At 36.1% G+C, this 23,792-nt stretch overlaps 1 protein-coding gene and 1 pseudogene across 5 annotated transcripts in view; one reads left to right on the forward strand and one right to left on the reverse strand.

Annotated features, from left to right (window-relative positions):
- Positions 1 to 1,273: 1,273 nt before the first annotated feature.
- Positions 1,274 to 23,792, reverse strand: part of BDP1 (B double prime 1, subunit of RNA polymerase III transcription initiation factor IIIB) — an 86,740-nt gene continuing 64,221 nt past the window's right edge. For 4 of the 5 annotated variants that reach the window (XM_032848895.1, XM_032848883.1, XM_032848875.1 and 1 more), the window contains 10 exons: positions 22,977 to 23,134; positions 15,422 to 15,572; positions 15,003 to 15,180; positions 12,581 to 12,644; positions 12,054 to 12,240; positions 10,821 to 11,028; positions 7,370 to 7,409; positions 6,494 to 6,761; positions 5,767 to 6,013; positions 1,274 to 1,800 (listed from right to left, as the gene is read on the reverse strand). In XM_032848895.1, the coding sequence (XP_032704786.1) occupies positions 1,669 to 1,800; positions 5,767 to 6,013; positions 6,494 to 6,761; positions 7,370 to 7,409; positions 10,821 to 11,028; positions 12,054 to 12,240; positions 12,581 to 12,644; positions 15,003 to 15,180; positions 15,422 to 15,572; positions 22,977 to 23,134 (1,633 nt within the window). In that variant the 3' untranslated portion in view covers positions 1,274 to 1,668. The remainder of the gene's footprint in view (positions 1,801 to 5,766; positions 6,014 to 6,493; positions 6,762 to 7,369; positions 7,410 to 10,820; positions 11,029 to 12,053; positions 12,241 to 12,580; positions 12,645 to 15,002; positions 15,181 to 15,421; positions 15,573 to 22,976; positions 23,135 to 23,792) is intronic. The other variant, XM_032848888.1, reaches the window with a different exon arrangement.
- Positions 19,037 to 20,068, forward strand: LOC116861958 (annotated as a pseudogene).

Below are 23,792 nucleotides of genomic sequence, written 5' to 3' on the forward strand. Positions count from 1 at the left end.
CAATTTTAGGATTACTGTTACATTTACTGAACCACATCCTATTTTACTAATGAAGTTGAAAATTCGCCACTATTTTTTTCAATATACAAACACAATTATCTAGACATTAAAATATCTTCCCAGTTGAAATACTGATCATTTTGTAATGCAGTCATCACAGTTTTAATTGTGATGCACAACTAATACCTTCAATGACAGATATGTCAAAGATAAAATGTCAGCACCTTCAGGTAAGAAAATTACTATCTAATATAGGGGTCAAATGAAAAGCCCATTACAGCCATGTCAATCCCTTCAGTGTTGTCTGTGGGTGTTTTCACACTGAAACAGCAGAAATGTACAGCTGCCACAGAGGCCACCCAGCCTGCAAATTCAAGAATATTTTGCAGAAAATGTTTCCGACTCCTGCTCTGATGCTTTTCAAGTGAAAGAACAAATTTGTTTTTGAGAAGTTTGATTTGAACCACCGAAGATTTGCTTGGGTAGATAATGGAATTACATATATAAAAAGCAAAATTTCGAAATCAAAAACAACGCTTAAATTAATACTGATGATAATCACTGACTAAATAAAGTCTTATTATCTTATTTTCTGTTTTAATATCACAATTATGTTCTGTGCTTAAAGGCCTAAGAGCCCCTTAAGCAAATTTAATGGGGGAAAAAAAACTATCAAGAAATTAGTTTTTAAAAAAAGGAATGTATGTGAGTGTGTGTGTGTGTGTGTGTAAAAGGGACTGAATTTTGTATGCAAATCTCCCTCATAAATTAAGGGTTTTTTTCCCATACAAATCCTGAGATTATCCAAAAAAATAAGAAAAACAAAAACTTCACAGTACAAATTCAATATACTAAACTATGAGAAAAAAATGTATCCAAATACTTTTAGTGATATAACTATAAATATCTTTAAAAATTAAAGGGAAAAGGGACAAACACAAATTTGTCAATGTTGTCTTTACCCATAATCTGAGTGGTGAAAATAATTAAAACTGAATATTCTTTTAAATAAAAAATTTAAAAATAAATAAACTTTTTGATGTTTCATTTTTATAAATAAGTTTAAATACTACTTGTTCAATTAGGACTAATGTTACATCAACATGAATTAGAAAAATACATATTTTCCAGTCAAATAGCTGATAATAGAAAAGTTTTTAACATTTACCATACTAAAGTGGAGTCTCACAATATGCTTTCATATACTTAGAGGCAACTGTAAAGGCCTTCAGCAAAACAAACAAAACACAAAAACAAACAAAGAAACAAGAACAGAAAAAAAACTTTACAAAAGAAGTTCACTAAATGCTAAATACAATCCACCTCCAAGTAAGTCGGCACTGTGATTTATAGAGAGTTTACCCACAGCGCTCCAAAATGTCCACGTGTGTTCAGCACAGGAAGGGTCAAAATGTGAACAAGAGAAGCTATTTCTGTCTCAGAAGCAGTCTCAATTGCTTTGTATTTCCAAAATGCTGAATCAATCAGAATGAAAGGAACCTCAGCAATGTTTTCCACTGATTATAAAAGCTTCAAATCAAGCTCTTAAATATTCAAAATCAATCTAAAGAAAAATAGCCAGTGATGCTTTTTTCTAAATACTGCTTAGTTGATATTTGACTCTGGAAATCCTAGACTTAAAAAAAGTAAAAAAAAAAAGAGAGACTTTTATTCTGTTTCATCTACTTCGATAAAGATATCACCAAAGAAATATTCTGAGACTGTGGTTGGCTCCTCCTCAGGTACCCGGTTTTGGCTACTTTTACATTCTTCTTTTGGTAAGGGACGATCACAAGAAGCCTAAAAAGATAATAAAAATAAGTATGCAACATAACATTTATATATTGGTAGTGGTCATCTAAATTGCCATCTCTTTGAAAAGCAATATAGTAATAAATATTAAGAGCTTTAAATATGTTCATACTCTTTGACCCAATAATTTCATTTCTGAGCTGTTTTATTAGGGAAATAATACTAAACATAGTAAGAATTTTATGAGTAAGAGAACCTTTGAAGCATTAGTTAAAATAATAAAACTGGACTCAACAGGGGCACCTGGATGGCTCAGTGGGTTAAAGCCTCTGCCTTCGGTTCAGGTCATGATCCCGGGGTCCTGGGATCGAGCCCCGCATCGGGCTCTCTGCTCAGCGGGGAGCCTGCTTCCTCCTCTCTCTCTCTGCCTGCCTCTCTGCCTACTTGTGATCTCTGTCTGTCAAATAAATAAATAAATAAAATCTTTAAAAAAAAAAAAAAAAAAAAAAAAAAACTGGACTCAACAAACACAACAGTGGGCATGATTAGATTAATTACAGTGTACATATGATCCATTATTTTACCGTAATTTCCATGAAAAAAACTTTAATACAGAAAAGCATAACATCAAATCCATAATGAAACACTTTGATAACCTGCATAAGAATACAGACCCACAAACAGAACAGTACTCCAAGGCAACTACAAATTAAAGCAATCCTATCAAAACTTAGCATACTTAGGAACTTATAAAAAATTAAGACAACATGGTATTGTCATTGGAACAGACTTATATATCAACAAAAAAGACGACTAGAAATATCCCCAACACATATACTGCAAATTTAGTATGAGAAAAGTTGGATTATTTAATAAATAATGTTGGACAACTATATAACCATATTAGAACAAAAAGAAGTCAAACCAAAATAAATTCAAGATAAATCAAATGATTTAAATGTGAAAATATTTTTTTAAAAATCTATTCTAGGGACGCCTGGGTGGGTCAGTCTGTTAAGCATATGCCTTTAGCTCAGGCGATGATCTCAGGATCCTGAGACTGAGCCCCAGGTTAGGCCCCCTGCTGCGCAGCCTCCCCTCCCCACTCCCCCACTCCTGCCACCTCCTGCTCATGCTCCCTCAAATAAATAAATAAAATCTTAAAAAACAATCTACTCTAAAATATCATGGGAAAACACTTCAATAATCCTGGACTGGGGGAGAGGGAGTTTCTTTTTAAATGACTTGAAATGCAGAAGTCATAAAAGAAAAGATTGATAAATTCACCTATGTAGGGGCGCCTGAGTGGCTCAGTGGGTTAAAGCCTCTGCCTTCGGCTCAGGTCATGATCTCAGGGTCCTGGGATCGAGCCCCGCATCAGGTTCTCTGCTCAACAGGGAGCCTGCTTCCTCCTCTCTCTCTGCCTGCCTCTCTGGCTACTTGTGATCTCTCTCTGTGTGTTAAATAAATTAAAAAAAAAAAAAAAATTCACCTATGTAAAAACTTTTTAAATGTCCATATGGCAAAAACTACTGTACACAAAATCAAAAAACAAATGACACATAGGTTAAAAAAAATTAACAAATATATACATATAATCTTTATCACAAAGGGTTTTCGTTAATGGAAGAGCTTCTACAAATCAACATGAAAAATACTAATGATGCAATTTTTTAAAAAATCAAACATGGAGTGCCTGGATGGCTTAGTCGCTTAAGCGTCTGCCTTCGGCACATCATGATCCCAGGGTCCTGGGACTGAGTCCCTCATCAAGCTCCCTGCTCAGTGGGGAGCCTGCTTCTCCCTCTCCCTCTGCTGCTCCCCCTGCTTGTGCTCGCTCACTCTGTGTGTCAATAAATAAATAAAATCTTGGGGCGCCTGGGTGGCTCAGTGGGTTAAGCCGCTGCCTTCGGCTCAGGTCATGATCTCAGGTCCCTGGGATCAAGTCCCGCGTCGGGCTCTCTGCTCAGCAGGGAGCCTGCTTCCCCCCCCCTCTCTCTCTCTGCCTGCCTCTCCATCTACTTCTGATCTCTCTCTGTCAAATAAATAAATTTTAAAAATCTTAAATAAATAAATAAATAAATAAATAAAATATTTTTAAAAAATCAAACATATGACTAGATGGCTCACGAAGAAAGCATAAATGATTTAAATACATGAAGAAGTGCTCAACCTCACTCATATGCTCATTAAATCTACAAAGAATTCCAAAAGTGAAAAAAAATGATGACATGCTAGTGTGAGGAAAAAGAACCTAGTCTCCTACACTGCTGCTAAGACCAGAAACTAATACATTCCGTATGGAAGACACTCAAGCAATTTCTATCAAAAGAACAACCCCCTTTTGATCCAACAATTCTATTTCTAGGAATTCAACCTATAGATAAATGTGTAAAATCACTCATTTATAAGTTAGCTATTACCATATTATTTGAAGCAGCAAATCCATTAGGAATAACCTAAATGCCTACCAGTGTGAGACCACTATTACTCTATGGTACATCAAAACAGTGGGATATGATCTAGTCACTAAAAATAATGAGGGCATGGGGCGCCTGGGTGGTTCAGGGGGTTGAGGCCTCTGCCTTCGGCTCAGGTCATGATCCCAGGGTCCTGGGATCGAGCCCCACATCAGGCTCTCTGCTCACCGGGAGCCTGCTTCCTCCCCTCTCTGCCTGCTTCTCTGACTCTCGGCTCAGCAGGGAGCATGCCTCACTAATAACAAAAGAAATGCTAATTAAACAGATGAAATTACATTTCTACCCTCTACTGTCATATTAAATAAGAAAAAAATTTATTTTCAAGAGTTAATATCTAAAGCTGGCAAGACTATGACCTTAACTGGCACAGTTACACTGCTGATAATTTTAACAACTGTTCTCCACAGTCATTTGGCTACAATAAAGATTCATAACATACTGGTCCCAGAAAATAATTCTAGGAAATATGAAGTATTTTTTTTTTTTTTTAAAGATTTTATTTATTTATTTGACAGAGAGATCACAAGTAGATGGAGAGGCAGGCAGAGAGAGAGAGAGAGAGAGGGAAGCAGGCTCCCTGCTGAGCAGAGAGCCCGATGCGGGACTCGATCCCAGGACCCTGAGATCATGACCTGAGCCGAAGGCAGCGGCTTAACCCACTGAGCCACCCAGGCGCCCCAATATGAAGTATTTTTAAACATGTTAAAGACAGTCTTTGCAAAAGTACTCCTTTTGAGACTCATGCTATCTAATAGGTCACCAGCCTTTTCTGTGTTGAAATCCCAAGTAACCAATCCCAATACTCTTCCAAAGTTTCTGATGTAGGTTCATATATGTTTCCATCCCAGGACTTGCCATATGAACATCTGTAGCATGTAGAGAAATGAAACATGCAAATAAATTCTAATTTTACTATTCTTTGAATTCTTATGGATTTCAGGACATCTCCCCCAAAACAAATAAAACACCAGCACCATTCTGTTTTGCTTCCACAGATCAAAAAGTTCTCTGCGTTGAAGGAATGACAATTAAAGTGTCCATGTACGGCTGGCTTAAATGCCTCTGTACTAAAGGAGTTGTAACTTCCTGGTTCAATACCTTATCTTCCTTTCTTATAGTGAGGTATGATGGGGAGAAGACAGACAAGAGATGCTCTGAAACAATTTCTAATATCCATCCAAGTACTAACCAGGCCCGACCCTGCTTAGCTCTAATACCCAAATGAAAATAGCAATTGCCATGTTTTTCTTAGTTGAGTCTGATTTCTAACCCATTTTTTTTAAGATTTTATTTGTTTATTTGACAGACAGAGATCACAAATAAAGTGATTTGTTTATTTGACAGGCAGAGAGGCAGGCAGAGAGAGAGAGGAGGAAGCAGGCTCCCCGCTGAGCAGAGAGCCTGATGCGGGGCTCGATCCCAGGACCCTGGAATCATGACCCGAGCCGAAGGCAGAGGCTTTAACCCACTCAGCCACCCAGGCGCCCCCTAACCTATTCTATACAAACAATAAAATATAACAGTTATCACATACCTGAGTTGCTGAACTGCCAGTATTCTCAGATTGAGTATCAACAACACTTGGAGATGGAGGCTGATCAGAGGACTCTTGGATTTTTTTCTGGCTTTCACTGAGTGGATTTGATCTTTTCAAATTCTTTCTTGATACAGGTATAAGAGGTTTTAGACGTTTCTTATTATAAACCTGAGTAGGTTCATCAGACTCCAAACTATTCTTTGAACATATTAAAGACAAAAATCCCAGGGGTCTTCTGCCAGGTCTAGAAATGCAAATGTAAAGATATTCAAGAATATGCAAGAAGAGAGATTCCTAATACCAACTTCTTTCCATGAATGCTAAAATGGCACATGTGATACCACATTAGTGGTATCAGCATATCTACTAAATATCTGTATTATTTTGATCATTATATACCAGTAACTGGTATACCATCATACCAGCAGGTGCCAATGCAGATTTTCTACCTAAAAAGTTAGTTAGTTTCAGCATTTAAAGTTAAGCTCCTGTTATATGGAATGTAGTATTTATCTGAAGAGTCCTACAAAATGCTGACTACCGAATTTCCTTTGATAAAACTCCTTCCCTTTACATTACTGAGAGAGAGAGATGTTTATAAAACAACATCCTTAGTAGTGAACTTAGTCTTTACATATATATCATATCTGTTGCATACAGGTCACATTTACCCTTTGAGAAAGAGAAATGGAGAGAATCTCTGTTAAAGAGCATCTCATGGTACCTGGATAATGGGGTTTTTGAAGATGATGCAATGCTATTCATTTGTTCAGACTTCGAAGCAGCACAAGTTCCCTCCTCCTTAGCAGACACAATCCTCTCATCCTGAGGTAACTGAGATGTACTTTTTTCTATATGTGTATCTGTTATTTTATCAAGAGACCCAGATCCTATACTCTGAAAAGCTGGTTCAAGTTGCTCTTTCTGAGGTTCTGGAGTTATATGTGTGCTTCCTGAGGTAGGAAAGATACCTTGTTCCTTGTAAGACTCCCCTTCAAAAATGAAGACAAATGATAAACACAGAGAACACATATTGAAATCTGTATATACAACTGAAATGTAATATTTGAAGGAAACAAATCATGACATTCTATCATTAACTTACTCTAATAAGAATAAACTAAATTATAAATTAATACGTTAAGTCATCTGGACTATTAAGAACTTTGTAGCTGGTAAAAAAAAAAAAGTATGGTTAGAATTTTTTCATTCAGATACAAACATATTTTGACCTAGAAAATCTTTCTCCATAAATCTATCTTCAACTAACAAAATAAGAGTTATCACCTGCTAATCCCTGGGTAGTAAACCAAAGGAACTATAAAAACTCTTTTATGCTCAGCTTTCTAATATCTAAAATATAATTGTTCAGCTTTTACAGGACATCCTGTAGCCACATGGTTTTCTATTAATTACAGGATTAAAGTAGCTTTGTATGGCTATGAAAGTGCCAAATCCAAGATCTCAGCTGGGGAGAAAAACATAAGAATCAAAGCAAGATTCTTAGAGAAAGTGAGCAAGATCTCTTCTTCAATTCCAAATTTGAATAGATGCATCAAAAATAGCCAATTGTAATCACATTAAAATTTATTTCACTCACCTGTTTCCTCAGAAGCATTTATCATTTCCTTTGAACACACCTGTTTTAAGAAAATTAAGAAAAAAAAATTATCAAGTAAAACTTCGTTCTTTCTTTCTTTCTTTCTTTTTTTTTTTTTTAAATAAAGTAAGCATGTATCTCCCAGAAACCTCTGGGGTAAAAAGATGTCTTATGGAAATGCTACCAACATTTATGAAAAAGATATTGCTACTGTTACTAAATCTGTTCCAGAGCACAGTAAAAGAGAAGTTTTCCAATGCTTTTAGTAAACCAGTGTTAATATTAATTCAAATTCTGATTATAACCAGTACAAAAATATCAAATATAATAGTACAAGCATAATACAAGCAACATATCAAAAGATCATAATCAAGCAGAGTTTGTCTCAGGAATGCAAAGATGTTTCAGTATGTGAAATTTAGTATAAATCAACTGAACTGAGGAGAAAAATAATACCCCCATCTGTATGTTTATGGGGAAAGTATCCAATATTATTCATACTTTAAAAAAAGACATTTTCTTAACACCATAAACTATAATTACTGCAATTCAAAACCAGCTTCCCACTTCATAAACACTGGAAATATTCTCATTTAAATCAGGAATAAGAAAAATGTCTACTATCAGGACTGTTTTCTGATATTTTTTGAGTTTTATTAGCCTATATAGAAAAGAGAAAGAAATTAAGTGTATACAAAGTATATGAGAAGAATTAGAAAACCCAGCAGAATCAAGTGAAAAATTACTATAGGTGGTAAGGGGAATTCAGTAAGCTCTCTACTGTTTTGTTGTCAATGATAATGACAACAAAAAAGATAAAATTCTTAGGGGATGACCTAGTAAGAAACGGACCAAAATTTAAATGAAGAACTGAAAATACCACTGAGACATAAAAGAGTAATTAAACAAGTGGAAAGACATACTATGTTTTTGAATTAAAAAAAAAAAAAAATCCAAAGTAACAAAAATTCTAACACCAACTTTCCCTATGTTAACTGGTCAAGTTAACATGATCCTAATTTAAGTATCAATAGTTTCTTTTTTTTTTAAGCTCTAGACAAGTAAATTCTAAAATTAACATCAACTTTAGGACATATACCCAGCTAGGAAAAACTTGAAAAAAAAAAAAAATAATGTGCAGGGGAGAGAGAAACTTTCTATTTAAGATATCAAAGCATTTAAAAACTACAGTAATTTAAAACAGTGGGACACTGTTGCCCTAGAACAAACAGGTGAGTCTCAAAGTGGAAGAAAATTCAAGAGTACACTCAAATACATATGGGATTTCATATCCAATAAGTGGAATTTTAAATCAGTGGAGAAAAAATGAATTATTCAACAAATGGTGCTGGTACAACTAAGTAGGCACCTGGAAAACATGAAATTGGTTCCACTCTTCTAACACCAAAATAAATTCTAAACAAATCATTAATGTTAACTCTAAGAATTTATACTAAATCTCAAGGTAGACTTTCAATGTGTAACAGAATCCCCAGAAGCCATACATAAAAAGACTGATAAATGGATTACATAAAAAAATGTTTGCACGTCTCTGTGACTGCAGTATGTGTGCATTCTAGAATTTACAATTGTAACTTCAACATTTTATAAGCATTTTTTTAATTGTCAGAATGTTTTAAGTTTAAAAAATAAAAATCACAAATAAGATCAAAGAGGGGTCTGGGTGGCTCAGTCGCTAAGTATGTGCCTTTGGCTCAGGTCATGATCCCAGAGTCCTAGGATTGAGCCCCACACTGGGCTCCCTGCTCTGTGGGGAGCCTGTTTCTCGCTCTGCCTCACCTGCAACTCCCCCTGCTTGTGTGATGCTCTTCCTCTCTCTGTCAAATAAGTAAAATCTTACAATAAATAAATAAAAATTTCTTTAAAATCCACAATGTTTGAAAAGAATGCTGATAAACTGATGAAACTGGGTGACTGATACATTATACTTCCTTACGTTTTTAAATTCTTAAAAATTTTCGTATTAAAAAAATCCGGGGCACCTGGCTGGCTCAGTGTATAGAGCATGTGACTCCTTATCTTGGAGCTGTAAATTTAAGCCCCGCATTGGGCGTAGAGATTATTTAAAAATAAAATCTTACCCCATACCTAAAAAACCAACCAAAAAGAAGTCTGCAAAAAAAAAAAAAAAGAACACACACAAAAAGTAGAGTCAAAAGACAAAAAGTAGGAAAAAATATATGCAACTCCTTCAAAGACATACACAACACAGAGTTCCTCCAAATCTCTAGGAAAAAAGATCAACAACACAACCAGAAAAATGACTAAAGAATACAAAGTCATTTCACAGAGAAAGGAATACAAAAGGCTTCTAAGTATATGAAAGATACTCAACCTTACTTGTCATAAGAGAAATTAAAACCATTCAGGGTGGTTGGGTTATGGACATTGGGGAGGGTATGTGCTATGGAGAATGCTGTGAAATGTGTAAGCCTGATGGTTCATAGACCTGTACCCCTGGGCCAAATAATACATTATATGTTAATAAAAAAAAAAAATTCTGTGATACCATCTTCCACTCATCAGATATATAAGAATCCACTGCCAAAAAAAAAAAAAAAAAAAGGAAGAAGAAGAAGAAGAATCATCCACTGCCTCTGTTGTCTGCCCTCACCTAAAGACTACTGGTCTTCAACTATCCCTTTGAGAAAAGAGATTCTAAATCAACTTTCCCAAAAATAAATTAATTAATTAACTCTTCCACAGTGTAGCTGCACAGTGAGATAAATTATCATGGGTATTGGAAACATAAACAAGTGGGTGCCAAGAAACCTTTAACATAGTGGCTGGTGATCAAATCCACATAGTATCTTCAGGCTTCCCAAAGACAGTGATGACTAAGCTAAAGAAGTTTCTATGTTTGGCAAGAAAATGTTTCATAAAAAGGTAATAAAAGAAATGCCCTGGGACGTGAAGAAAGATGGTGCTTTCTAGAAACTGAAAGATGGCCAATATGGTTAGAGAGTGAGGCACACTGTGAGATCAGAGACAGAAATGAGCCAGACAAATAGAGGGCCTTTAAGGTTCTGGTTTTCTTCCTAAAAGCAATGGATAGCTTTATGCGTTATGGTAATACTGATGATGATACTACTATTACTATTTTACAGAACAGGAAACTCATTCACAGAAATAATAAATCCTAACTCAGGTCCCAAAACTGTTAAAGAGTACAGCTGGGATCCAGATCTGTAGGACAATTTTGGCTTTTTTTTTTTTAAGCCATTACCAAAGAACTATGAATGGGCTTCCTGACTAATGTCTATCAATTTTCATCTAGAACAGCTGAAAATGAGAATCCAAAACCAGTTTTAGCTGGATTATTAATGGTGAAAAGTATTAGAACTATCTTTATATAAAGAGTCTAAAGAAAGAAACAGAAATGGATCTGTTGTAATATGGCCATCTTATTTGCTTGATGATTCTATCTTACCTCCGAGGTATAATTTTGACAATCATCTCCTGAAGTGAGCAAACTTTTTTTGGGAGGAGGAACCTGGTCACTTTCTTCAAGCATACAGTGAAATCTCTTCCTAGATATAAGATCCAAATTAGCAGGAGGAGGCTCTTCAGAATCATCTTTTCCAGGATCAGATAAACACATGGTATTCTGACCAACTGAAGTTACTGGAAAACTCACACTGTATAGAAAGTGCATACATATGAAATTAGCAAATTAGAAGCTACTTAATGAGGTAAAAGGTTGAACTATTCCAGTGAAAACTGCCAAAAAACTTCCAAGTAACTAATATATATATATAGCCGTAGTCACAAAAATGTTAGTTTTGAGATCCATTCATACTCAAAAACTCACAACTTAAATTCCATAATACTAAATTAAATCCAAGGTATAAAAATAGTGTTTTCCTTATCTATAAAGTTAAAATTTTAATCTAAAATGCGCTTACTTATATAAAAGGCTAACATCTAATGCTACTTGACAGAGAACTAAGCATCTTAACCAGTGACTGTTAAAATACAACAATTCTCTAATAAGAATTTAAAAAGCAGTATTAAAATATATAGAAATGGGGCGCCTAGGTGGCTCAGTTGGTTAAGTGTCTGACTCTCGATCTCAGCTCAGGTCTTGATCTCAGGGTTGTGAGTTCCAACCCCACGTTGGGCTCCACGCTGGGCATGGAAGCCTACTTGAAAAAAAAATACACACACACACACACACACACACACACACAGAAACATCCTTCTTGCAATTTCTGTGAATGTGTATTTATTTCAGAATTTAAAATATATAAGCTTACAAAGTAACCACACACCTTTGATAGACAACATTTTACAATCCGAACAGCTAAATTTTTTTAGCTTTCAAAATGCTTAGGATACCAAATAAGTTTCACACAAAAGTATTATACATTTAAATGGCAGCTCTATCAGGTATAAAATCAACAATTTCTTCTCTAACTTATCACATAATTATTAAATAAGAGCTTTGAGATAATTATAAATAATGCTGGTGAACAGTTTACTCCGTTAATACTATTCAACTCATAAAGCACCTTTCCTCCTAGCAAAAAGAGTTCAGTTCCCAGGTGATGTATGGAAGTGTTGAATCACCATATTGTACACCAGAAACTAACACTGCACTGTATGATAACTAACTGGAATTTAAATAAAAAGTAAAAAATAAATAGTTTAGCTTATTCATTACCTCATGTCACTCCTTTCTTCTGTATTCACGGATCTGATCAATATGGGTGCTGGCAGTAAAGGGTTTGGCATTAACTGTGCACTGGTATCACTAAATTCTTCTACAGCATTGGTTGGGATTTCCACCAGAGTTAAAATGAATGCTTGTTCATCCTCACCATCTTGATGTACATTAGCAACTAGATTCACTATCAAAGTTTGAAAGTTAATCATGAAAAGCTGAACTATGAAAATCATTAATTTATTAATTTATTACATTTCTAAAAAGTCTCACTATAACTTATCCCATGAATAACAAGCAAATTATACCCACAAAAATAAAAAGTAATTTCATAAAGGATAAAAAGACAGTTCACTATAGAGAAGATTTTTAATTTGGAATAATAAAACTTATACACAAAATACTTCAAGTTTTTCGTTTGTTTTTAATTTAAGACTGTCATTTGTTTTTCCATAGTCAAATGGTGTAGGGGAATAAAAGCTGTACTATTAGGTTTGGTGATACTTTATCGAAGAAGATTATCATACCTGTTAAGTCTTGAGAACTGATTACATTCTCTTGTTGGACTTCTGGCATACTAGTTAGTGTATCCTAAAAAAATTTAAAAAGTTAAAATACAAGAATGAAGTTGACCAAATTTTTATTTATTTATTTATTTCTTAAGATTTTATTCATTTGACAGAGAGAGACAGACAGTGAGAAAGGGAACGAAAGCAGGGGTAGTGGGAGAGAGAAACAGGTTTCTCACTGAGCAGGAAGCCCAATGCAGGGCTTGTTCCCAAGACCCTGGGATCATGACCTAAGCCCAAGACAGACAACTGAGCCACCAAAGCATCCCTAATTCTAGTTTTAAAAAGTTTTCCAGACAATTGAATATAGGAAGAGTTACTGCTTCAAAACTCAACTTTTTAACCATATACAATTTTTCAAATGTTCTGAAACTTTGTTATACAAATAACTTTTGATTATTTAAATAAATATATATGTACAAAGGAATTCAGACTAAATTGTTAAATACATGAATTTTATAAAATTATTTTTAAAGTAACAGGAAAGGGAGATTCAAACCCCTCAACCTTTCCTCTATCCCCATTACAGCAGCTCTTGTCCTATCTGAATGGAAGCAAACTGCCTGTCTCCTCGCCACCAGCACAGCTCCTTCCAATCTGTTCTCCAGAAAACTGCCAACACTGTATTCTCTAAAATGCAATTCTTATTGTAATTCTTTACTGCTTAAAATTTTCAAACTCTCACTTTGTAACCAACAATGTCAGTAATCGATTCAGGCAAGCATCACCAATGGATACTAAAACTACTGGGGAGAAGGTGGCTGGGTCTGAAATTGCTAACACAATGTACAAAAGATGCTGTTTAATGTAGAAATCTAGCAGGCACCATGCTAGCCAAGTAATTAGTCCACATCACCAACAATGAAACAAGCTGACAGCACATGCCTGCTGAGGGGATACAAAAGGAAGAACACAATAACACCTAAGTAGTAATTGTGCCAAACACTGTTCAATCTGTATCTAAAATGAGGAACAAAGCACAAAAACCAGATTATGAATTAGCTTGCAATGTCAAGCTCACAAAAGAGGGAAGAGTGCAGGGGACCTACTCTAGATGAAAAGAGAGTAAAGAGAATGACAACTAAACGCAGTATGAGAGCCCTGGTTGAAACTATGTATTACATATAATTTTAAAATCAGTATTAGATAATATGGTAATACTGACTGTGACAACAGTATTATTTCTCTATTAAAAACATCCTTGTTGGTATCGAATATAAGCTGGAATATGTATGAATGAAGGCTCATGTCTGCTCTCAAATGGCTCAGTTTCTTGAAAGTATCTATCTACAGAGATGGAGAGCATGACAGAAAAAGCAAATAAGCAAAATGTTAATGATTAATTAATCTAAGTAAAAGTTATATGAGAATTCTATTTAAGATCTTTACAACTCTTCAATGAGTTTGAAATTATTTCAAAATAAAAAGTAAAACAAGTTGGAGGTTAGGGAAAGTCCCATACATTTGGATATACTCCAAATTCTTGCAAGTCATAAAAACCCCCCCTTTTATGATCCGCTCCCAGGTTGCCTACCTCACTCATCTTAAACTACTTCTTCATTTATATCCTACTCATAACTACTTATCCCTGAACATGAAATGCTGTTTCATACTTATTCTTAACACATGTTCTTCTCCCTTCAAACTGGCTAATTCATATCTGTTCTTCTAGATCAAGGGCTTTTTCAGTCCTGGCTACACATCAGAATAACCTGAGGAATTTTAACAACAGCAACAGAAAGCAAATGTCTAAACCCTATTTCCGGAGACTGATTTTACTGGACTGGGTTGAGGACCACCCCTTTAGTGTCTTGTGCAACTTGCTTTCACAGCACCTACAGAGTTTAACCATTCTTATCCTCAACGATTTCTCACAACTCTGTCCCTCCGGTACCTTACGCGGTACCAAACATGTAGTAATAACACCTCAGAAAAATACCTGCAATGTGAAAGTAGTTCTCAGATTCAGTGGCCCACAGCAAGAGGTAAATACTCTGTACAAAACCCTTTTTCAAAACTTTCACAGCAAAGCTACGTATTGGCTGTTTTATCTGTGCTCAAAAGACTAAAAACACACTCAATAAAAAATTCTATCATAATACATTCTTGCAAAGGAAAAACTGTAAGGAAAGAAAACAGATAAGGGATCACCAAGTAGCCACGGTGCTAAGGGGGGGTGGGTGTGTAAAAAAGGGCCCTGGGGAATCTGGGGGATGACGGAACTGCTCATGTGTTGTTTACATGACTATATATGTTTGTCACAACTTGTACAAGTACACACTTAAGAAGGTGAAGTTTATTGTATGTGAATTATACTTTTTTTTTTTTTAATGGGGAATAAACACCCAGCCACCCCATGTTATATTTTATCTTCTTTTACCTCTGACATATGAAGAGCAAGCACATTGTCTCCATTAGAGTCCTTTCCCTGGGGCTCTTCGACAGAACTCTCAGGGAGAACCACATCTGAACCAAGTATATGGGGCCTTGTCTCAAAGGAAACTGGAGCAACTGATGATATCTGAACCTTTTGAGATTCCTCTTCCTGATCATCATTTCTGAAAAAGAGATTAGTACATATTTGAACTTCAGAGTATGTATTAAAGTTCTGTACTGAAACCAAGTGGACAACTACAGAGTAACGTTTAGAGTTGTGAGTCAAAGATTTAATGGTGTTCAAGTTTCTAAAATATATTTAATGCAACAGAACCCTCCTTTTCCAATCAAACAGTTATAGCTACAGCTAATGACTATAGTTGAAACAGAATTTAAACCAAATACCAGAATTTCTCTTTTTACCTTTCAGTTAGATTTGCTTCTTGAGAAACAGCAGTCTCTCCAATACCATGTTCACAAGCCAATTTGCTCTGCTCCTTACTCTCTGCTGTTCTAAGTGATCCAAGGTTTTCATCTTGTAATTCCGTTGATTCAGAAATATTTTTCTCAGTTTCTTAAACAAAAAATACACTTAAGATATAGTCCAAAACAGCACAGCTAAAATCTCCATATTACTTAGAAATATGTTCTCTCTTTAAAGACTGATCACTATATAGTGGCTCTTCCAAATTTCTCTTAATCCAAAAATCAAACTTACACACAGCAGTAAGAGTGGTCCTGGCCGATGAGATTTTTGAGGGAGAAGATTAACAAATCCTACACTGTACATATTTCACTTGTGGCTGCCACAGCAATTTTATGTCCACTCCATGGTGACAGCAGTGTAATTACAAACCCACATATAAAAGAATTTTAGAAATTGGTACACATGAGGTCTGGCTAGTTCCACCTTGGGCAAAGTGTTAGGGAGGGAGCTATTCTAAAAACAATGTCACAAAGCAGAAGAAAATGACTTCTACATAAAAGAGTTACCTTCAAATCGCTATCAAAATACCAACAGCATTTATCACAAAACTACACCAAATAATACTAAAATTTGTATGGAACCACAAAAAAACTATGAAGAATATACAATGTGTAAAAGACGTGTCTCTTCAATAAATGGTGCTTAGAAAACTAGACAGCTACCAAAGACTGAAATTGGACCACTTTCTAACTCTATATACGAAATATAAACCCAAAATGGAGAGCTAAACATGAGACCAACCATAAAAATCGTAGAAAAAAACACAGGCAATAATTTCTCTGACATCAGCTGTAGCAACATTTTTCTAGATATGTCTCCAGAGGCAAGGGAAACAGAATCAAAAATAAACTATTGGGACTGACAGCGAAGGAAACCATCCACAAAATGAAAAGGCAACCTACCAATTCAGAGAAAATATTTGCAAATGATACTTCTGATAAGGGGTTTGTATCCAAAATATATAAAGAACTTATACAACTCAACACCAAAAAATAAAACAATCTAATTAAAAAATGGGCACAGATGGGGCTCCTGGGTGGCTCAGTTAGTTAAATGTCTGAATCCTGATCTCAGGTCTTGATTTCAGAGTCATGAGTTCAAGCCCTGTACTGGGCTCCATGCTGGACATGGAACCTATTTAAAAACAAACAAACAACAACAACAAAAACAAAAAAAAAGGGTCTTCCAAAGAAGATATACGGATGGATAATAGACATGAAAAGATGTTCAACATAACTAATCATCAGGGAAATGCAAATCAAAACTACAAGATATCACAACCAGAATGGCTAAATATAAAAACAAAAACAAAACCCAAGAAATAACAAGTGTTAATGAGGATACAGAGAAAAAGGAACACTTGTCCACTAATGGTGGGAATGTAAATTGATGTAGCCACTGTGGAAAATAGTAGGGATGTTTTTCCAAAAATCACAAATAAAAATACATATGATACAATAAATTCCAGTACTAAGTATTTACACAAAGAAAATGAAAAGACGGATTCCAAAGATATATGTACAGCCCAAAATTTACTGCAGCATTATTTACAAGAGCCAAGATATGGAAGAAACCTAAGTGTCCATCAGTACATGAATGGATAAGGAAAATGTGGTATATATACACAATGGGATATTACAAAGCCATTAAAAAAGTTGTAATTGGGCTGTTTGTGAACTGGATGGACTTAGAAGGTATTATGTTAAGTGAGGTAAGTCAAACTGAGAGAGACAAATACCATATGATTTCCCTCATATATGGAAACTTAAGAAAGCAAATGAATATACAAATGAAGAGAATAATCGACCTATAAATACAGAGAACAAACTGATGACTTCCATAGGGGAGGGAGTAGGAAGACAGACAAAATAGGAGGAGATTGGGAGATACAGGGTTCCAGTTATGGAATGAATAAATCACGGGAATAAAAAGCACAGCATAAGGAATAGTCAATGGTACTATAATAGCATCATATAGTGAAAAATGGTAGCTCTACTTGTGGTGAGCACAGCACAATGAACAAACTTGTTGAATCACTATGTTGTATACCTGAAACTAATATAATACTGTGTGTCAACCACACTCAAATCAAAACAAATTTTTAATAAAAATAAAAAAGGTAACTTCAGCCTACACACTGAAATAGCTTTTGGGTACTTCTGAACTCAGAGTAAGTAATGGAATTAACTAACTGAATCATTAAGCATTGCTGGTTGAAAGGAAATCCCAGAAATCAGGAACCCCAAAACAGGGCAAAGATGATGCTCACTATCCAGATCTTCTACCTATAGAGCTTAAGATAATCTAGAAAGCCTACTATATACACTGTTTTCCTGCTCTTACTAGCATGTGAAGCAGATGGGCCTTTGGCAGGGAGGAAAGGTGGAAAAGGAAGTAGAAGTAGGATTCAACATGTACACCACAATCTAGTGAGGCCATTAAAAAAAAAAAGAAGAGAACGCTAGGTAATCATACAGAAAGATTTTTTTCAATATACTAATCTTTAAAAACAGAGTGCTACTGGGGGACCTGGGTGGTTTAGTCCATTATGTGTCTGCCTTTGGCTTAAGTCATGACCTCAGAGTCCTGGGATCGAGCCCTGCATCAGGCTCCCTGATTGGAAGGGAGTCTGCTTCTCCCTCTGCCTCTGCTCCTTCCCCCTGTTCATTCTCTCTCTCAAATAAATAAATAAAATCTTTAAAAACTCGGGGCGCCTGGGTGGCTCGGTGTGGTTAAAGCCTATGCCTTTGGCTCAGGTCATGATCCCAGGATCCTGTACTCGAGCCCCGCATCAGGCACTCTGCTCAGCAGAGAGTCTGCTTTCCCCTCTCTCTCTGCCTGCCTCTCTGCCTACTTGTGATCTCTGTCAAATAAATAAATAAAATCTTCTAAAAAATAAAAATACATAAATAAAAACAGAGTGCTACAATATAAAGAACTCAGTAATAAAACAAGTTTCCCAATACAAAAATGAGCAGATTTAGAGCACCTGGGTGGCTCAGCTGGTTAAGCATCCAACTCTTGATCTCAGCTCACGTCTTGATCTCAGGGTCGTAAGCCCCGTGTTAAATTTAAAAAAAAAAAAAAAGGAGCACAGACGTGAACACATGTCTCTAAAGAAAATATAAAAATAAGCACATAGAAAGATACTCAGTATCAATGGTCATGAAAGAAATTCAAATCAAAACCAGGAGAGAACTTCAAACTGACTAGACGATCTAGTAACAAGTGTCTGAGAGGATAAAGAGAAAGCAAAACCCTCACAAAATGTTGATGAAAAGACACAATATTGGCCCACCCGGCTGGCTCATTCAGTAGAACATGTGACTCTTGATCTCAGGGTTATAAATTCAAGCCCCACACTGGGTACAGAGATTACTTAAAAATAGCCCCTCGTCCGGTCCGTCCCGTCACATCCTGTCTTGTCCCGTCCCCTCGGGTGCCAGTGCCGATGCACACTGGCGGCAGAGGGGCTTTTTTCTTACTCCTGGTCCCTTCCCCGGCTGCCCTTCCTGACCTGTCGCAGGGCCGGCTGCTTCTCTGGACCCAGGATGCAGAATGTGATTAACACGGTGAAGGGAAAAGCACTGGAAGTGGCTGAGTATCTGACTCCAGTCCTTAAGGAATCAAAGTTTAAGGAAACACGTGTTATTACCCCAGAAGAGTTTGTAGTTTGTAGCGGATGGCGATCACTTAGTCCACCACTGTCCAACATGGCAATGGGCTACAGGGAAAGAATTGAAAGTGAAGGCATACCTACCAACAGGCAAACAATTGTTGGTTACCAAAAATGTGCGATGCTACAAGTGGTGCAAACAGATGGAATATTCAGATAAACTGGAAGCTATCACTGAAGATGATGATGGTGATGGGGGATGGGTAGATACTTATCATAACACAGGTATTGCAGGAATAACTGAAGCATTTAAGGAGATTACATTGGAAAGCAAGGACAGTATAAAACTTCAAGACTGCTCAGCAATATGTGAGGAGGAGGAGGAAGATGATGAAGGAGAACCTGCAGATATGGAAGAATATGAAGAAAGTGGATTGTTGGAAACAGATGAGGCTACCCTAGACACAAGAGAAACAGGGGAAGCTTGTAAAACTAAAACTGATGCTGGAGGTGAAGATGCTATTTTGCAAACAAGAACTTATGACCTTTATATCACTTATGATAAATATTACAAGACACCACGATTATGGTTATTCAGCTATGATGAGCAAAGGCAGCCTTTAACAGTTGAACACATGTATGAAGACATCAGTCAAGATATGTGAAGAAAACAGTGACCACTGAAAATCACCCTCATCTCCCACCATGTGTTCAGTTCACCCATGCAGGCATGGTGAGGTGATGAAGAAAATCACTGAGACTGTTGCAGAAGGAGGGGGAGAACTTGGTGTTCATACGTATCTTCTAATTTTCTTGAAGTTTGTATAAGCTGTCATTCCAACAATAGAATATGACTACACAAGATACTTCAACGTATCTTCTAATTTTCTTGAAGTTTGTATAAGCTGTCATTCCAACAATAGAATATGACTACACAAGATACTTCACAATGTAACGAAGAGAGCATAGAATCTACCCTAATTATTGTTTCTGTTTAAACAATTAACCCCTAGATGTGACCACTGACCATATTCACCAATATGTATAATTTCTCTAATAAAAGGACTTATATGTTTATGCATTAAATAAAAAAAGTTCCACTACCAGACTTATTTGTTTAATAAAAATGAGTGTAAAGAAAAAAAATTTTCTTAAAAAAAAATAGAAAGGAAAAAAACAAAAGAAAATACAAAACGTTGCTACCACTTTTGAAACATTTTGGCAGTTTCTCAAAGGTTAAACATGGAATTACCATATGTTCCAGCAATGCCACTTGTAAGTGTAAATCCAAGACAAATGAAAACTTACGTCCACACAAAAACTTACACATGAATGTTCTTAGCAGCATTCCTTACAACAGCTAACAAACAGAAAACCACCTAAACGCCCTGAATGGATAAACAAAATGTAGTATGATGGAATATTTGGTAAGCAAAAGAAATATCTGATACATGCTACAACACAGATGAGCCTTGAAAACATGCTAAGTAAAAGAAACCAGACACAGAAGACCACATATTATATGATTCCTTCAATATGAAACATCCAAAATAGGCAAAGTTACAGAGACAAAGTAGATTAGTGGTTGCCTAGGGCTGGGAAGGGTTGAAGGATATGTGGAGTTGCTACTAATGAAGAAGATTACACAACTTGGGCAATATACTAAACGCCACTGCAGTAAACATTTCAAATGCGTTAACTGTATGATACAGAATTATCTCAGTGAAACTGTTATTTTCAAAAGTACTGAACAGGGGCGCCTGGGTGGCTCAGTCCTTAAGCGTCTGCCTTCAGCTCAGGTCATGAACCCAGGGTCATGCAGGAAGCTTGCTTCTCCCTCTCCCACTCCCCCTGCTTGTGTTCCCTCTCTCGCTATGTGTGTGTGTCTCCCTCTCTCTGTGTCAAATAAATAAATAAAATCTTAAAAAAAAAAAAAAAAAAAAAGTACTGAACAAAGGGTGCCCGCATAATGCAGTGGGTTAAGCATCCAACTCTTGGTTTCAGCTCAGGTCATGATCTCAGGGTCATGGAATAGATCCCTGAGTAGGGCTCCAGGCTCAGCCAGGGTCTGCTTGGGACTCTCCCTTCCTCTCCCTCTGCCTCTCCACCAGGCGCTCTCTCTCTCTCTCAAATAAATAATCTTAAAAAATAAGTAAATAAACAAATGTGCTAAACAGTATATACGATATAGTATGCTCATAATTTTGTTCTTTCTGAAAGGAATGACATATATTTAAATGTTATATTTAATATATGATATATTAAATAATATGTTAAATATATTGACAAATATATTAATATTTATTATATATTAATATTTAAATACATGTGTTTATGTATATACTGATGTATCTATGTACACACACAGTCCCACATTTAGATGCTTATGTCTATAAAATAATGGAAGTCCATGAAAAAAACTTAATGGCAATTTACCACTAGAGATGAGATTGGGGACTGGGAACCAAAGAAGTTTATTAAATTTTATAACTTGGGGACAATGTCTTATTTTTTGCCACATGCACGTATAGCTTTTTAAAAACTGTTTGCTTTAATATTCACATACACACACACACACACACACACACACACACAATATGACAAAAACGTTAAGTAAATATAATTAACTCTTGTACAACATGGGGGTTAAGGGCACAAAGCTCCCATGCGGTAGAAATTCTGCATATCTGAATCTCAAAAAACCTGACAACTAATAGTCTGCTGTTGACCAGATGCCTTATTGATGATTTAAGTCGATTAACATGTATTTTCTAACTTTTATGTATTAGATATTATATTCTTACAATAAAGTAAGCTCAAACAAATAAAATGTTATTAAGAAAATGCTAAGGAAGAGATGCCTGGGTGGCTCAGTTGGTTAATCATCTGCCTTTGGCTCAGGTTATGATCTCAGGGTCCTGGGATCAAGCCCCACACAGGGCTACCTGCTCGGCAGGGAGTCTGCTTCTCTCTCTCACTCTCCCTCTGTGCTCTCCTCTCTCTCAAATAAATAAATAAAATTTAATTTAAAAAAAGAAAATCATAAGAAAAAGAAAATACATTGATAGTACTGTACTGTCTTTATAAAAAAAAACTCCATGTATAATTAAGTGTAAGCTTACATACAAGAGGTATCTGGATGTTCTTTGTACTATTTCTTATTCTTGTAAGTTTTCTGTAAGTTTGAAATTATTTCCAAATAAAACATATGTTAAAGATTTTATTTATTTATTTGACAGAAAGAAATCACAAGTAGGCAGAGAGGCAGGCAGAGAGAGAGGGGGAAGCAGGCTCCCTGCCAAGCAGAGAGCCTGATGTGGGGCTCGATCCCAGGACCCTGAGATCATGACCTGAACCGAAGGCAGAGGCTTTAACCCGCTGAGCCACCCAGGTGCCCCAATAAAACATATTTTAAAAGTTTAAAAAAAAAATCCATGTATAGGGGCACCTGGGTGGCTCAAGCAGCTAAGCATCTAACTCTTGATTTCAGCTCAGGTCATGCTCTCGGGGTCAAGATCAAGCCCCGCCATCAGGCTCCATGCTCAGCACGGACTCTGCTTGGGATTCTCTCTCTCCTTCTTCCCTCTCCTGCTATATATAAATAAATAAAATCTTTTTTTTAAATCCATGTATTGTGGACCCATGGGGTTCAAACCCATGTTATTTTGGGTTTTGGGTCAACTAAACAGATAATTCAGTAATAATGACTGAAGCTATTTGATGGATTTATTGGTATTTCTTTTATAGCTCATTCTACTTTTTGAAACTTTTTAATACTAAATTAAAATAATTTTAAATGAATATTCCATTTGAAATGCTAATGCAATTTCTCTTGTAAATATAATTTTGTAGCTGTTTAAGGGAACAAAATTTACCTCTTTGACTTTCTACCATTTCTCCTTTGTTTATAAACAAATTGGGAACTTCCTGATGAACACCAAATCTACTGGTCCCTGAAGTCTTAAGATTTGGTTTAGGCTTGGCAAATCTACTTCTTATTCTCAAATTACTGGTCACTTCAGAAGCTGTATTCCTAGAAGAAAGATGGGAAGAGAGAAATCCATCAACCATGTAATAACTATCTCTCTCACCTTCATACATTCTGATACAGTTATGTGCTACCTTCTTAGGTGCCACAATATCTGTAAGTGTTCATTTTTTAATGCAGAAAATATACAGTGGCAATTTTACTGCAAGTCTGGAGAAGGGAAGAGAATCTGGACCATGTTTATAAAACAGAGACCATATTTACAGAAAACTATTTCATTAAAGCTTCAAAGATGCACATATTACATTTACTTTAATATGCAAACCATTAAGGGCGCTCAGCTGGCTCAGTGAGTAGAGCATGTAGCTCTTGATCTCCTGAGTTCAAGCCCCACGTGGGGTGTGGCGTCTACTTAAAAAAAATTTATTAGGGAAAAAAAAAAAATGCAAGCCACGGGTGCCTGGGTGTTTCATTCAGTTAAGTATCTGCCTTTGGCTCAGGTCATAATCCCAGGGTCCTAGGATGGAACCCTGTGTCAGGCTTCCTGCTCAGTGGGGAGTCTGCTTATAACTCTTCCTCTGCCTCTTCCCCCTGCTCATGCTCTCTCTCTCTCTCTCTCACAAATAAAATCTTAAGAAAAAAAAAAAAAGCAAACCATGAAACTAAAATCAAACCAGCCTATCCTCTCACTTTAAAGGCTGAG

This window comes from Lontra canadensis, unplaced genomic scaffold (genome assembly GCF_010015895.1).
Source record: "Lontra canadensis isolate GAN:19392208 unplaced genomic scaffold, GSC_riverotter_1.0 scaffold4, whole genome shotgun sequence".
Lineage (NCBI taxonomy): Eukaryota > Metazoa > Chordata > Mammalia > Carnivora > Mustelidae > Lontra > Lontra canadensis.